This window comes from Caloenas nicobarica, chromosome 2 (assembly GCF_036013445.1).
Source record: "Caloenas nicobarica isolate bCalNic1 chromosome 2, bCalNic1.hap1, whole genome shotgun sequence".
In the NCBI taxonomy this organism is placed as follows: Eukaryota; Metazoa; Chordata; class Aves; order Columbiformes; family Columbidae; genus Caloenas; species Caloenas nicobarica.
The window spans coordinates 75433281-75450864 of record NC_088246.1 but is presented as its reverse complement, the minus strand read 5'-3'; the positions used below and the strand labels follow the sequence as shown (position 1 = coordinate 75450864).

The window sequence follows — 17584 nt, the reverse complement described above, 5'->3', positions numbered from 1 at the left end:
GAAAGTTTACCATTTTACAAATGGGGAATCCCAGATATTATGGTGTGTGGGATTATAATTTTGCTGCTCCACTGTTAGATTGTACCTCTGAGCAGTGCATTGTTTTCCTGTCAGATTTTCTGCTGGCTGAGTTTTTGAGTGTTATTGATCAGTACCTCATGTGGGGAAAAGTGCTAACTTAGCATGCTAAAATAAACCCGAAGATGTTATCTTTTACCACCCAGATAGTTTGCCTGATAACTTTCCCTCACACATGTTTTATCTTTCCTTATTATATAATTTTCCATTTTGTTTTGATTCTTCTACAACACTTGAAAAATAACCATTAGCTGCAAATCCTGGCAGTACAGAATCTTTTAATTACTAAAAATAAATATTACCCCATGGCAGAAGGCAATAGACACTGTTGAAATGATAGTTGGCACAAACTAGTTGTCACACCAGTTGTCTGGTGTGATTATGGCAAAGGATGTGGTCTTGCTCTTGCCCTGGTACTTAGGGGCACTCTGCCAGTTTTTAACTCTCTGAACTAACTCAGCATAAGATCAGAAAAGCACCTGCTCAGCTCCAGGATATCAATAGCCAGGGAGAAGCAACACACCTGTAGGATGTTCCCTAGCTGTTTCAACAGCTTAGCTCCATCAGCAAGCCGCTCCATAACAGATGTGTCAGGAAGTAAGAAGGTAGACATTTTTCCCCACCTAGTTATATTATTTTTTTAAATTTTATTTTAATGTTTAGATGCAGTCTGTTAGTATCTTCTAACATAAGACTTTGTGGTGTCTCACGTTGTATTTCATGTCATGTCATGTCATGACTGTATACCAAAGTAGAAATGGATGACTTGGACAAGCTTTCTTTTTCAGTAGGAAAAGAGAAGTACACATTTGTAGTCTCTGTTTTTGCCATGAAAGAGTTTAAATCAGCCATTAGTTGAGGATGAATATTCCTGTTCCTGTTCTATACTCAAACCCTGTGTATATTGTGGAAGCATTCCAGTTTCCTCTTCTCAAATTTGAATGAGAAACACTTATGTAGCTGTTACCATCAGCAGAAGTACTGAGGCAGAATATTCCTGAGCAGTTTTTCAAGTGGTCCTAGGGGAGTTAGACTAAGCAAGCTGAGGCAACCCAAAAAGTCCTTCACTAAAGCTCTGAAGCCACATGATAAACTGTATCACAAGTTAATTGCTATAATTTTTGTGTTGTAAATAAAATAGAAATAAATAGTCTTCAAGAAGAATTAAAATGTTAGGGAAAAAAATCTCCTTTTAATCGAAAAGAGCAAAGTCAAAGTAGGTTTTGTTGCAGGCTTGGACAATACAGCTAAATATAACTGTTTTGTTTATGCATTTCTGTTTGCTCTATAAATCATTGGGTTATGAATGGATTTTTGCATCTCCTGTTTCAGAGTTCATCTGTTATCTCTGCAAGGTATCTGCCTTTTTGCATGAGAAAGTTGGCTTCCTACTTGAAAAGGGCATGTCCTTAATGGGTTGCCTTTCAGTATTGAAAGACATCAGTATAACTCTGTGCCCAGTGATTGATGGTCTTTGTTATGAAGATTTCCTGCTAGAAAATAAAAATACCTTCTGAGTAGTAGAAATCTTTTTCTGAGAATATTTTTAAACCTATTTTAGAAGGTGGAGAGAGGATAAGCAAGACTATTGCAGTAACTGTTTTTTTTTTTTTTTGACAATACATCGAGTTTGATTCATGAGTGGTTGTTTGGTTTTTAATTTAACATTTCTGGCTTTTTAATTGAAGGTCTTTTAACTTGGTCTCTACTAAAAAATTTTTGAAGGCATATTTCTCGATAGTAACTTTAAGTCTAGTAACTTTACTAAAGAGTTAAATAACCAGAATAAAAATCATTTAAATGTATTTCAACATTTAAAATAATATTTGGACAATTTGTATTGCATTCCTCTCTCTAAAAATGTATTGAATTGTACAACTAAGCTACAAGGTAAAGGTGGAGCTAGTTTGACAGTTTGTGTTTGGTTTTTATTTGTGTGTTGTTGGTTTGATTTGGTTTTTTTTTTGTTGTTTGCTTATTTTAGGGTTTCGTTGTTGGTTTGTTTGGTTGGGTTTTTTTGGTTTGGTTTGGGTTTTTTGAGACGTATGCAAACAGCTGTGCAACATCCTAATGACCAGACAGCACAGTGCAACACCGGCAGGGTATCCCGTGAAGTTTTAGGATGTGTAGTTATATTGCTGCTGAGATTGTAATAAGAGTAATCATTTAACCTCACTGTTGAAAATCAGACAGTACATTATGATAACATGCCACATATAAAACTGAGGTGCACTCTTAAGAGAAATCTGTTGTGAACAGTCATATGATTTGGTATGATATGACATACATACCTGTGTTTTCCTCCTATTCTTCCAAGCTGTTCTGTAGATGTTCCATTTGGTTATATGCTATGCCAGTAAATGTTACTGGTCTTCAGAGATTCACATGGGTATGTGTGATCTTAGCTTACATGCATGGTCTTCGTTCACAAGGGGCTAAGCACTAGGGCTAGTAGTTAAAATTATAGCCCCATCCCATTCCAGCCCTCCCCCTCTCCCCCCTTTTTTTTTTTTAATAACCAAAAGAAAGATAAAGATGGGGAGGAAAGCTGTATTGATCCCACCATCAAAACAAAGTTGGCTGGAGGATTTACCAGAAAGAGCAGCCTGGGGAGGAAAAATGAATTAAAAAGGGGAAATCCTGAGGCCAGCCTTGCACTTGCATCTCTCTTTCCTTAAAAGAATTCCCTTTCTGTGGGACTAGCATGACCGGTATGAGTTTCGGTAAGAGGCGTGAACCTCTGTCCCTGCAGCTGCTGCTGTCTGCCCTGTCTGTGTTACCCCAGTGCCTGAATTCCTCTAGCCTGTGGGTCCCATGTGCAGTTGTAGCAATTGCATGATTTAGACTTGAGACATAAATATCACCTCTTATTTGCAGATAAGTAAGGCATGGTAATTTGTTCAAGTATGTGTATCAAAGACTCTGGACTAAACAAGTTCTCTGTTTTCACAAGAAGAACAGCCCCTCAAAGTATCTTCTGTATTTGCCCCAGTTTCTGAGCTCTACCATATTGTCCCTGGTAACTAAAGGACAGCTCACTGTAAGTAAGAGGTTCTCACATATGCCTTTGCTAAGCAAAAAAACCCAAAAAAAAAAAAAACAACAAAAAAAACCCCATTCAAACATTATCAAATTGATAAATTTTGTAAGGTAAACACTCTGTGTTTATACAGCATATTTAAACATGATTCAGAGCAGGAAATCCTGTGCATGTTGAAGTTGGTGTCAAAACTTAGCTGGGGCCAGTGCTGATTGTCAACTGTAATATGTCATATTCAGATTCTTGTACCTGCAAAATACTTGCTTAAGAACAATGTTGGTATTTTATAACGTCTTTTATGAGGTGGAAGTAACAATCTGGGGCCACAAAGATGATTAAGGGAGTGGAGCATCTCCCCTTATGAGGAAAGGCTGAGGGAGCTGGGTCTCTTTAGCTTGGAGAAGAGGAGGCTAAGGGGTGACCTCATCAATGTTTATAAATATATAAAGGGTGGGTGTCACGAGGATGGAGCCAGGCTCTTCTCGGTGACAACCAACAGTAAGACAAGGGGTAATGGGTTCAAGCTGGAACACAAGAGGTTCCACTTAAATTTGAGAAGAAACTTCTTCTCAGTGAGGGTGACGGAACACTGGAACAGGCTGCCCAGGGAGGTTGTGGAGTCTCCTTCTCTGGAGACATTCAAAACCCGCCTGGACGCCTTCCTGTGTAACCTCACCTAGGTGTTCCTGCTCTGGCAGGGGGATTGGACTAGATGATCTTTCGAGGTCCCTTCCAATCCCTAACATGCTGTGATTCTGTGATCTGAAGTGTAAAGAGAGGGAATTCTAGTCAGCAGTGAAAGACTGTAAGCTATAGAATGACAGTAAAGAATTACAGAACTACAAGAATATTTTTAAATCTACCTACACTTAATGAGTAATTTGCATGCAAGTTGCTCACTTGAGTTGTATACCTGCCCATGTCTAATGTTTAATTTTCCTTTTTAACAGGTAGAGAGAATTGTTGACAAGAGGAAAAACAAGAAGGGAAAAACAGAGTATTTGGTGCGATGGAAAGGATACGACAGTGAAGATGATACTTGGGAGCCGGAACAGCACCTTGTTAATTGTGAGGAATATATACATGAATTTAACAGACACCACAATGAAAAGCAGAAAGAAAGCACATTAACCAGGACAAACAGGACCTCTCCAAATAACGCCAGAAAACAAATTTCTAGATCTACCAATAGTTCTTTTTCAAAGACATCCACTAAATCTTTAGTTATGGGTAAAGACCATGAGTCAAAAAATAATCAACTCTTTTCTGCCACCCAGAAGTTCCGGAAAAACAATTCACCATCTCTTTCTGGAAGAAAAAATATGGACCTTGCAAAATCAGGTATTAAAATCCTAGTGCCCAAAAGTCCAATTAAGAGCCGGACAACAGTTGATGGCTTTCAGAATGAAAGCCTGGATAAAATGGACCACATAGAGCAGGATCAAGAAGACTCTGTAGCACCAGAAGTAGCAGCAGAAAAACCTGTGGGAGCTTTACTAGGACCTGGTGCAGAGCGTGCTAGGATGGGGAGCAGACCAAGGATACATCCATTAGTGCCAGTAACAGCCACAATTGCATCAGCATTAACAATAAATGGAAAAGGTATGTGTACGAGTCAGTCATTTTTGTGTATGCTTTTCATTTGACTGATCTTTTTTGCTGTTCAGATGCAAACAAATTACCCACTCTGTTTCAGCCATGTTAAATCAAGTCTAGACAACTTCACAACTTTATTTTACATAACTATATGACTACAAAGCCATTTCGAATTTTGCCAGCTTTTGCTTTCCTTGTAGAGATTCATTGGTATTTGTGTTTTCAGAGTCACCATAAGATACATCTGTGTTTGCCTTGACATTGTGTGGTACCTGTATTCTGTGTACCACTTCCAGAAGTTACATCATTGCTTTAAGTTTCTTTAAATAGGTCAAATTTGTTCTGAATATTAGAAGCGTAAGTTATGGGAATGATAAATGATGTGAACAGGGATTCTTCCTAACAGTATGTATATCTTGTTTGTTAAAATATTACCTGGAAGAAAACCTGTGAGAATAACATTGCTAAAAAAGTGAAGACGATAAGTTTTGTTTCAGTGAAAAATTGGGAGTTGTGGAGACAAATATGCCTTCTGCCTGGATTGGTCTTCATTATATTTTATCAATATTTTGTTGTTTATACCTCATTTGATATTGAGAGCTTATTTTGGTTTGATGCCTGGTTTGCTAATATCTCAGTAAGTGACAGTTTCTTCAACTTGTACTGTAAAATTTGGGACACCAATGAAACCCGCACTGCTCTTATGGGAGGAAGCTGTTTGTTCCCCCCAGCCAGCTGAGGCCCTTGTTTAAGACTTCATGGTCCTCATTCTTGTGCCCCAAACTTTTGTTCTTCCCTGGCAGGCCGAAGTTGTTGTGTAGTCACGGATGTTCTTGTAAGCATGCTTTTCAGGCTAAATCTTCAACTGGAATACTGTGTCTGCCTATAAAATGCGGTCAGTAAAATCCGCTGGTATGCTGTTGGTGATGGCTTTCTGTAAAACTGCTTGAAAATCAAGGACTGGGCTTGCCAAAAAACACTTGCCAAAGACAAACTATATAGGAAAAAAAATATGTTGAAGACTTTGGGAGAGTTCGTTGGATGTCCCACTCTTGCTTGCATTCAGATTTTCGGGAAAAAAAAAAAAAAAGCAGCTGCAGTGGGAGAGGTTACAAAGCAGCAGACAAGAGAGGAACACGCTCCTGGAGCTGTGGTGTTGGGTCATGGACCAACCCATTTTTCTGCAGATGAACTAGGTAACCATGGTAATGCACACACAGATGCCAGGAATATCTCTTCCTTTGCATGGGCTAAAGAAGGAATGTAAATCTCGGAGGATGTAAACAAAGCTGGAGGGGAAAAAGGCAAGAGATGCCAGTATGTGAGTATTCTGAGTAGGTGAGGTAGAGGAGTGTGTTTGCACATGTGATGGTTTTGTGATTATTAATATGCATTTTGGAGTATGATCATATTCCTAGGGAAGTGATTGATAAATGCTGCCTTTGGCATCCTGATTTTTTGCTTCACGGCATTCGGAAAGAAACTAGGACACAAAGGCCCTTCTTGGGTAGATCAGTAGCCACAAATTATTAAATCGTTCCCACCAGCCCTATGGAGAATGCCCAGCGACAACACCAATGTGTTTCCACCTTCTATCTGCTGCTGAAGGGATATTAGTCCAAGTACATTAACTGAGGCTTTCCTTCTCTGTCCTGATACACTGCTGCCAAACCCCAAGTTGAGCTGTGCAGTCTCTTCGGAAACGGATGTTAAATATTCAAACTTATTATGGCTTTGCAGGCGGCTATGCTCATCTACAGGATTTTTGGAGGTAATATCCAAATCATGCAATAATTCTTTTATTGTAAGACTTGGAAACAAAGCTGCAAAAGACAAATACTTTGCATTTATATTAATATATCTGACACCAGTCTCTTTTCCTAGCTGCCTAGGATTTCTTGGACAGATAACTTTCTCATGGAAGCCCAGGCTCCAGCTTATCTGTTCTGCATGGCCAGAGTGGATCTTTATTTAGAGAGAAGTCAAGAGAGGCAGCCGTATCTCCTAGAGCTAGCCTGGCCTTCGAGCGTCCTCAGCTGACAGACACATTTGCTGTCTCTTCATTAAAGTTGCACTCTTCTCCTTGCTATTTTTATTTTTAACTTCACACTGCTATTCATTAAAATGTAATAAATTGATGCTTGGATTCCACCCTCCCCTGCATGGGGTTGCCATAGTCCTGGATCCCGTTTCATTCATTATTCAGGACATTCCTTCTGTCTTAAATGGACACCTCATCACAACACCACCTCAGGAATCATCATGAGAGGTATTCGTTGTACAGAAACACCATCAAATTCATACCTTCATCACTGGCTTTTTATACGCACTAGATCTGACATATTAATAATACAGATGATAGATCTGGCATTTGGCGCACTCTTCCCAAGCTTCCCACCTCCTCTGCATACACCTTCTGTTAATTTTAAGAGTTCCTACTTCCACATGGAGGATGCTGTCAGGAAGACAAAAGCATGTTTTGAAAAATAACTTTTTACTTGAGCTGGTTTAGGAATTTTTTATCAAAACATTTTGGTTGGAAAAACCTAGTTAGTCAAAATAGAAACCACTACTTGGAAAGCATAATTCTAGAAAAATACGTATTACACTTCAAAAAAATTTTAGACAACTTTTTAAAATTAAAGCTCATTTAGAATTTGCATTCTTTAAGTAATACTAGAAAAATAATTTAAAATTTTAATGTGAAAATGGTGTTCCTAATTGGGATTATTGCTATGACTGATTTCGAATTGTGTGACTCTTATTGGTTTTTTAGTCCTAGTTCAGGATGGTGAAATCATCAGAGTTTAGTCTGTTCTTTGTTTTTCCCAGCCTTGATTTTTTTATTTTTTTCTTTTAAAATTTCATTTACAGATTATTTCAAAAAGATGGACTTAATTGTGAAATATACTGCTTTGAAATTGCACCAACTTTTTGAAACACCCGTATAATGGGAGTACACACCAGGAAAAAAACCACTTCTATGCATAGGGAACTCCCATGACTGCCATTGCTAGGAAATATTAGTATCGTTGTAGCACCTAGTCGTGCTTTTTGTGAGACAAACTGCCATGATGCAGTTCTTGCTCCAAAGTTCCTATGGTCTCAGAAAAGCCAACTAGCAAATATTTATACAAATACATACAGGTACCAGGGGAATAAAATAACAGTAATTTTTGTTCTGGGAACTGGTGGTTTCAGCACACTAAAATCTAGCTGCCATCCAAAGTATATTTTTTAACAAAGAAAACCATTGTATCGAATGTTCATATTTTAAAAGCTTGGCCTTGAAAACAGAGTCAATGGAGTAATAAACTGCATACAAGTCTAAGAAAGGTGATATGTGGAAGATGTGGGAATGGGTCACTGAATGAATGTTGCTGTGGTTCTGGTGTTTTGAAATATGCTGTAATTATCAACTGTTAGTAAAAGTTAATAGAAGCGATCCTTGAATGAATGAAACAGAAAAACACCACCAAAGAACTGAAATGTTTTGGAAAATATCTTCATGGCACCTATAAGCAATGCACATTGCTCAAAATTAGGCAAGACAGAAAGTGGCCTCATGTCTAACAATAGCTTCTGGTACCTTTAAAGGTTTTGAAAGCTTCCTTCATCAAAATTGAATAAAAAGTTACCTTTGAAACTTTATTGCAAACCATAGTACACTTATAAATATCCAGGGAAGTTCTATTTGAGTACCCAAGACCTGAAACTGTAGAGGGAATCTAATTTGTCAGTCACGCAAGGCTAGAGAGTTGTCTTGCAATTTTAGAAAGGACTAAAAGATTGGATTTTTTTGTTCACTTTCTGCAAAACTTGACCCTAAACCAGGTGAATACCGTTGCTTGGCAAATTCTAGTTGCCTTGCTGTATTTTTTTTTTTTCTGGGTCACCCTATAGTTGCTACAGTGTTTATTCAGCTAACAATATCTGACATGTGGATGTAATTGAGAATAAATGCCACAAGAACTGAGATTTTGGGCAGAAAGGCATGCAAAGCTCCAAGTATAAAGAGAGCAACAAAAGCACATCTAGCTGCATATGCTGTTATAATTAGAATAAGGCAGGCTGGTGTATGGGAAGAGAAGAAATACAAGAAATGCAGTGAATTACATCACTTGTTAGAGAGACAAGCAGCATCAGAGTGCACAGTAGCATCAGCATCTCCTTGCTTGCACATTTGTTCAGATGAATAACTTGCAGGAGCAGTAGGCTGTCTGACAATACAAAGGTGATTGCAGTATATCAGCCTACAAGGAACAAGGGTGTCTGCTGATTTTTCAGTTGGATAATGGCGCTGTTTTTATCTCAAAACAGTGGTATCAACACCAAAAGAAAAGCTGGGCGTGAAGAGAAAGTGATTGAATTTAAGTTCTGTTTGTTACCTATTCTCTCCCTTACCCAAAGTACCTTATGGGATTAAAAACCACAGATTTGGAAAACCAAAAATCCAGTCTAACACCCAAGGAAAACAATGTCTGTTATTTGATTAAGTGTCTGATAGCTTTAGTCTCAACAGGAACCAAGCAAGCATAGAAGTGCTGATGGATACAACTGGAACTGGGGAGAAACATATGTTCTCAATACAATACCAAGCTGAGCTGAAAGGAGTGCAGTGGCTCCCTGTTCTTAGGGTGAGGGGAGCTCACCCAGTTCCCTCCCAAATTCCCCCTGTTACTTTCTTCCCCTCTCCATGTATGTACCTGGGTATTGGACTTTACATGAGGAACAGTCCACTGTCACCAGTACCACTCACTGGGCCACCCTCAAGAGTGCCATAGAAAGAGCACAGCAGTTGACAAAGATGTGTTGGGTTGGAACATTAGTTGTCCAAGTGGACCACAAGCTACACATATAACCCTCTCAAAAAGCAAAATTAAGAGGAGAGCTGCCAAAGTTCATTGCTGTATGAATTAGAGTGGACAGTACAACTTAAAGAAAGTTGGGGTGATGTTACAGTTTTTTGGATTTTTTTTTTTTTTTTTCAGCATCCCAGAAGGACAGAAGCAGTTTTGAGCCCTCCTTTTGTTGGTTTTTGATTTGGTTAAGTAGTAAAATGTGATTCCAAAAAAAGCCCTTAGACAGGAACTTCCTTTTTCAGTGTGTTTTTACGTTGTGCTTGGATGGTGGCTTGATCTCTGCCGAGTGATCTGGAAAGCAACCAAGTATTTTATTAGTGCAAACAAAAGCCTGTGAAATGGGTTAAAGTCCTTTGTAAAGCCTGCCTAACTTCTGAAATTACTGGTTAGACTTCTTTGTCAAATGCAGCAGCGTGTAATTTTGTATTTTTTCTATTGTTTACACATTTAGCAAATCACTAAGAGTAAAGGGTAAAAGAGTTTTCATTTAATGAACCTTAAAGACACTTTTGTTTTGTTTTTTCTTCATAAGTTGCACTTCATTTAGGTCCTATTCTTCAAGAGTTCACATTATTACTTCCCTTATACACTGTATTGCAACATTTTAACCTACCACCAAGTTGTCCATCTGTATTACTGTTTAGTTGTTTTCAAGTTCTTCAGCTTTACTCTTACCTAAAATAATATTCTGAATTGTCGCCAATTTCTTGTTTATCTATATTTTCTGGCTCAATATAAATGTGAAAGTGTTAAGTAATGTGGTAGACTGAATGGTCTGTATTATTTGGAAAATTGATCTCTTATCCCATACTGCTCTGTTTTTTTGTGTTCCCTCCACCCCGTTCCTTGTGCAGTTTCTGGTACAGATTGTTACTTTATGTGGTGCTCCAGGATTGAGAACTTCTTGTGAAAATCTCTCCTCTTCAGAGCCATATTGGTTTATGTCAATAGATTATCAATAATAAATCAGGATTTAAATGCAGGGTTTGCTTGAGTTTTAAAGCCGTTTTCCTGAAAACATAAGGTGTAAGTGGCTGGTTTCTTGCCTTTTCTGCCTCCTGCCATCCTCCACTACTTTGAATAGAGGTGCCTCAGTTGGTTGCTACATTGGTGTAGACTTTTGATGCAGCTAAGCTGATGTAAAAGGTAGCTACTGTGAAAAGACCGGTCCCACTGCTTTCCCCTGCTTCCTTAACCCCAGGTTATAACCTGACCTAACCAGCTGCTCTTTTAAGGACAGGCTTATTTTTATGAGCCTTCTGGAAGTGACAGAGAGAGGATGTGTCCCTGGGGAGGGAGACAGATACATGCTTTTTCCTTGTTTTAATTCTGTCCTTGCAAAACCTTTAGTGGAAACTCTGGATATAATGTATTTAAAAAAAAAAAAGAAAGAAAAAAGTTTACAAGAAATACTCAATGTGGGCATATAATCCTCAACTGAAGTTGACAGAAAAACTCCTGTTATTTTCACTGAAATTTGTATTACACCTGCAGACCCCCGGTAAACACAAAACTCTTAGCTGTGCAGTTCTGACGTTGCATCAGTTTACATGGACTGGAGTCTAATCCTCTCTTGACTACTCGGACGGGGTCAATAATGATCAGCCGCTATGTCCTCATACAGTACTTGTATCAACATGAGACAAAAATAATTTCTGAGGACACATTTGTCATACTTGCTGTGTCAAAACTTCGGAAAGATGAAGCACAATGAGGCAAAGGCTCTGTTTACAAGGCTTACTTTCAACCTGCTTTGCATACGTCTGTGCAAAGAAAATGTGGTGAAGATCAGACTGAATGATAGAACAAAAGCGTTGAGCTAGTTGTCTTTTCTTCTTCTACCATTGTCAAAATTGTAGAACTTCAGAACAGCTTTTGATAATACAGCAGAAATGTGAAGCGCAATCAGAAATACTGATGCGGTGCCTTTTGCATTTGTGCCTAGCAGAGTAACCTGCAACTTTTTTTGTCTCTTGCTGTTTCAGTTTTTAAAAATGTTATATCTCCCATCTCTGAGATTGAAGAAGTGGGTGGAATGCACATTTGCTGAGGAAACTGTAATTATGAATCTGTGTTCTCCTGAAGATAAATATTAATGGTTTGATACAAAAATCCATAAGAAATGGACCAAAGCAATCGTAGTATCATTCAGGGAAGATTTGTCTAGATCATGTAATCTACTTAAAACAAAAAGTCAACAAAACATCCTCATAGGGAGACTGTTACAGGTGGGATAAAATACCGTAGAATTAGTGAAGAATTTCAGTTTTTTTCCATCAATGTTTGTGAAAGAGAGAAAATTGTTAAATTCAAGGAGATGCAAAACTGACTTTTTTTTTTTTTAATGCTAGCTGCTTGTATAACAGCTGGAAACAGCTTTGTATTTAGAGGTGATTGCAAAAATATTGTTTTTTGTCATGAGAACTAAGGAAATAGCCAGATCCTACATTGCCCTGGGATAGCCAGACTTCGTACCCAGCCAGAGAAGCTGCAGTACTCAAACTGGCACAATCATGATCCAAAACTGCTACTGCAAGTTACTGATAATACAGCAAACTACTATTCTTTTATTTAAAAGAAAGTACAGAAGCCATACATTTGTGATAATGTATGCATTTTTAAAAATAAAACAAAATATCTGAATTATCAGCTGTACATACCATTTCTATTTTAAACATATTTAAGAACACACATTAAAATACATTAGGCCACAAATTATCAAACAGGTAATTCTGCTCTAGTAATTGTTTTCTTAATTTTACAATCTTAGAATGCATAAGAAAGCCTTCAGTTTTTATTTAGTAAGTATTTCTAATTTAAAATGCTTTAAAGTTTATTATATTTTTAGATGCCTTTAAGAATCAAAGGCAAATCATCAACACTAGTGCTCTGAACTATAATATTCTGTATTTGAACACATCTGAGAACTGGAAAGTTCTAGGATTTAATATGGAAGAAGAGGAACGAGACCATCTTACTATTGTATTAAGAGTTCTTCGAACATCTCAGTGAAACGTGGATAAAGACATACAGATTGTCATTTACTTACTTTGAAAATATTCCGTGAAAGAGGCAACTAAAGAAAGTAAGTAGTTGTGCTTCCAAAGGCTGCTAAGAAACTGTCTGGGAAGATGGAAAATAGGTTAAGCTTAATGGTTCATTGTGGTTGTGTCAGAACATTATCAGTGGGATGTCATAAGATTCTGTAACAGTATGTGTGCTTATTTATATTTATTAGTGATGTTTTGAAAACAAATTGCAGTGAGCAGCAGAGGTACAAAACTATAGCTTCCATTTAGTCCTGAGAACTGTTTGCTAAAACATATTTGAGTCAAAGAGATAAAGGGATAATGACCATTTAAAAGAATTGCAGGCAGTTAAAAGGATAATGGGAATAAACTGTATAGGAATGGTAATAAGTTCTCTTGCTTTAGAAGTAAGGAAACTTTTTGTGACACACCTGAAAACTGTGATTTAGGGATTTTTATACCTCTTTCTGGATTGTTAGTCATTATTATTTGTGGAATACTTCACTCAGTTATTATTTATTGAATTACTTTTATACTGTGCAGATGTTCAGAGATTATAATCATTGCCCTGTTGGGATATTAGGACAGGCATTGGAAAAGGTGGAGCTCTGGTCTGGTTCTTGCTGAGGTCCTTATTATGAAGCACTTTGCTCTAGATCCATATGATATCCTTTAAAAAATGCTTAGGAAACTGTAGAAAACAAGCATCTTAGGAAAAACAAACAAGCCCACAAAATTTAGATGTTTTAAGTAAAGAATACTCATTTTCATTCATCCTTTTTTGGTTTGGGATAGTCAGCTCAAAAACCCCTCCAGTGTAAAGAGATGTTATATTGTATTCTCCTCTCATCTTTTGTTTTTCTGGACAGATCTCAAATTCAGCAGGCACTTTTGAGAAATACTGGAATGCGTATAAACCAACTGTAAATGCAAAGCTAATTCTTATTTTATCAGGCATAACATTTTATTGACATAGATACCTGAAAAACAATTTTCAGCATATGGAAAGTATATCCTGCTGGGGCTTCTCTTAAAGTTGGTGATTGGGTGAAGACGTATTTGTGCAGTGCAGGGCAACACCCTTTCACCAGGGAATTCAGAGATAGGTTTTTTTCTCATATTAGTACAAGTAGGAAAATTTAATAAGATAATAATGGGTATTTCAAACAATTTACCATGTGTTTTGTGATTTTCTGTTTCAATTTCTGGATACAGAGGGTGATATATAGGCAATGAGCTTGAAAACTTATTTTAAAAATGGAAAAGCTTATACAAAATGCAAGTCACATCTTTTATTGCCATTATTGAAATCTAGTGAGACATTTTGTTTTCTTTCTTGTTGGCTTTGCACATCGATGGCGCTTTTTGTTCCATAAGTTTTATTGGGTCCTGTGTAGTCAGTTCATTTGAGGTGGTGTTTTTTAGAGAGACTTTCCTGAGCACAAACAATGGAGCAGGAAAAAAAAATTTAAAAAAAAAAAAAAAAATACATGAGAAGGAGAAAAAAGACATTTAGACATATTGCTTATCTCATGTCCTAGTAGGAAGTGGAAAGTGTTCCATTAAAGGGAAAAAAAAAGTATAAATACATAAATCTTACTAATAATGAAAAATACGTATTTTGTAACAGCTATACCTTGAGCAAATGGATTTTCTCAAATGATGGTGCAGTATAAGATAGTGATGACAGTAAATGGAGTGGCTGGCCAAACTGGGTCAGGATTCAGGACCTATTCTGGAAAAAGTACTCTGAAATGAGGGGGTTTGGAACTTGATTTAGTTCTACTTGATGTTTCTGCTCTAAAGAATCAGAGGAAATGTTTATTTCAAAGGTTCCCTTTCTGGAATGCTAGACTCAACAACCCTTTAGATGCTGTAAAGTAAAAGGAAAATGTAACAAGCATATTATGTTTGAGCTTTGAAAGCAATGGATAAAATTATTCAAGCATGAGTGCCTTTAAGACACATGACAAATCAATGGTGTGATTTGATTTTTTTTTTTTTTTTCAATTGATGGTCGAGATACCTCCTATGTTTATTGACTTCATGGGGAACTGCTAATGCTCTGCATTTTTGGAAATCAGGTTTCTTTTGATTTGCATTTCCAAATATAGATGTAGCTAGTTAACATTAAATATTGAGCTCTAGGTCTTCCGATAAAGTAATACAAGCCAAAACATTCAGTATCCCTAACTGTTAATTTTTTGGCTTAATGTGAACTCTGAGGTTAGAAGATGAACTTGTTACAGTGGTATGTTAAGATATTTTGCTCTGAAGTCCTTTCTATTTTAGTACTGTTTTACTCTGGCACAGTGATCATCGTCAAGAAATCATTATTACTTGTATTATATCTTGCCATAATTAAGCGTTTTCTGTTGCTGTTTTGTTGGCATAGTCCAGTTTGAAATGTTGTGTTATAATTGAATAAGATATGTTATTAGATTAGTGATTGCCTGAAATGCTGAGGAGCACTCCATGCTCTGTTAGATGTTTTATGTGTAGCAATCATACACAAATTTGTTTAACAAAATATTAAAAGACATAATTGAACTGGGTGAGCTTTCTTTCTGAAAAGACAGCAAATCCTTTTAATAGAATTGGATATTTTCCTAGATTTTTAAATATTATTTTGTTTTCTATTTTCAAATTCCTGGTATGCAGCCTCATACCAATTAAATTTATATCATATTTGGTTTAGATTGTGGCAGGTAAAATTTAGGCTCTAGTGAAAGTAGTACATCTCTCTAGATTCTTTTCAGATAAAGTGTAATATGAAGAAACTATTACCGCAGTGTTGTGTATTTTAAATTACAAAAATAGCAGGGTATATTAGCCTATCTTCCTACTATAAGAATTTCATGTATTCTTTGGAATATATGCCTTTGGAATATACCTGCTCTCCACTGACCAGGGAGGAGGGAACTGCACAGCAGTGAGTTTGGCAGCACTGTGTCAGGGTTTGGGAAGGCCCTTGGGGAGGCTGTTGGAGCCTTTGGATGAAAACTGAGATACTCCAGCATCCCTGGCAATCCTCAGCAGTTACAGAGGATTTCTGTTGGTGCAGAGTGATATTTATGTGATCGTTGTGTGATTTTACAGACCTTGTTTGTAGGTCAGCAAGTTCCTTGGTATGTGTCCAGTTTTCACAGATATTTTTGTAATTCTGCTCTAATTGCTTCAGTCAGAAGGAGTAAAAACTTCTTGTAGGAGGTGAGGTTACATAGGTAAATTCATTTGCCATTAGGTGGTGTTTTTACATTTAGATTTTGCAGAAATTGCTATGAGATCCTACAACTGCTCTGCCCAATGTTTGTTGTACATCAAATCAGTCTCATTTACATCAGTTAGATACTATGGCATGACTGTTTGGATCAAATCAACAAATTAAATACAGTGCCATTACAGTGATAAAATTTGTAATGCTTTGGCATTTAACTGATCAGTTTGCAGTCACAGAATCATAGAATCATTTTTGTTGGAAGAGACCCTTAAGATCATCAAGTCCAACCATTAACCTACCTCTGGCACTAAACCACGTCCCTAAGAACTTCATCTATACGCCTTTCAAACACCTCCGGGGATGGTGACTCAACCACTTCCCTGGGCAGCCTGTTCCAATGCCTGACAATCCTTTCCATGAAGAAATGCTTCCTAATGTCCAATCTGAACCTTCCCTGGTGCAACTTGAGGCCATTTCCTCTTGCCCTATCACTTGCTACTCAGAAGGAGAGACCAACACCCTCCATGCTACAACCTCCTTTCAGTGATCAGGTCTCCCCTCAGCCTCCTTTTCTCCAGGCTAAACAGCCTCAGTTCCCCTCAGCCGTTCCTCATCAGACTTGTGCTCCAGGCCCCTCACCAGCTTCATGGCCCTTCTCTGCACTCTCTCCAGCACCTCAATGTCTTTCTTGTCATGAGGAGCCCAAAACTGAACACAGGATTTGAGATGGGTTCTCACCAGTACAGTGGAACGATCACTTCCCTATTCCAGCTGGCCACACTATTCCTGATACAAACCAGGATGCTGTTGGCCTTTTGACCACCTGGGCACACTGCTGGCTCATGTTCAGCCAGCTGTCAAGCAACACCTCTAGACCCTTTTCCACCAGGCAGCTTTCCAGCCACTCTTCCCCAAGCCTGTAGTGCTGCCTGGGGTTGTTGTGACCCAAGTGCAGGACCTGTCACTTGGCCTTGTTGAACCTCATACAATTGGCCCTAGCCCAGTGATCCAGCTGATCCAGATCCCTCTGTGTGGCCTTGCTGCCCTCCAGCAGATCAACACTCCCACCTCAAGCTGAAGAATTAGGAAGAAAAATATACAAGTGAAATTTTGTTCAGAATATATCAACATTCATGGAAAGAAACTTTTATCTAGAGTTAGTTAGGGTAAAGCCCATCAGAGGAAGGGATGAGAATAGGAGTATGTACTCTGTTCTTCTCCTAATGGGGGAAGTAATGCCTTCGTCCACTTCTGAGTTTTCATAACCGTGGTGAATTGTAACCTCCCTAGTTTGCACAGGTATCCCAACTAGCTTTTCTTCTCATCATGGAGCAACTAAAAGACTAAAGCAAAAACATGACTACCTTAACTTCAGTATTTCTCAGATATGGTATGCAAGGGGGTGAGGGAGTAAATTATTTTTTAAAATCTTAGTATCTTGCGAGATAACACATTCAGAGTTTGGGTTTTTTTAGGAAAAAGGTAAGAGAGGTACACACTGGTCTGAATAGCTTTCTTACCAGCTAGTTTGTTAGGTTTTCACCTAATGTTGAGCTGCTAGTTGGCTAGATTTCCATAGGGTTAGTTGTGGGAGAGCCAGACGAAGGACAAAGAGTGAAGCATGGCAGCTCCTTCGTATGGAGCTATTAGAGCTTAGGTTTCTCAGTCATCATCTCAGCACTACATTCCCAAGAGAGGAGAAATAATACAAAATCAGACTGGCTGGCAATGCTTAGAAATTGTCTGGGCATCCACTTAA

At 37.9% G+C, this 17584-nt stretch overlaps 1 protein-coding gene across 1 annotated transcript in view; it reads left to right on the top strand.

The window, feature by feature from the left end:
• The window catches only part of CDYL (chromodomain Y like), a 106867-nt gene that overhangs the window by 46406 nt on the left and 42877 nt on the right, over positions 1 to 17584 (top strand). The window contains exon 2 of the mRNA XM_065628604.1: positions 4069 to 4720. Within this exon, the coding sequence (XP_065484676.1) occupies positions 4069 to 4720 (652 nt within the window). The remainder of the gene's footprint in view (positions 1 to 4068; positions 4721 to 17584) is intronic.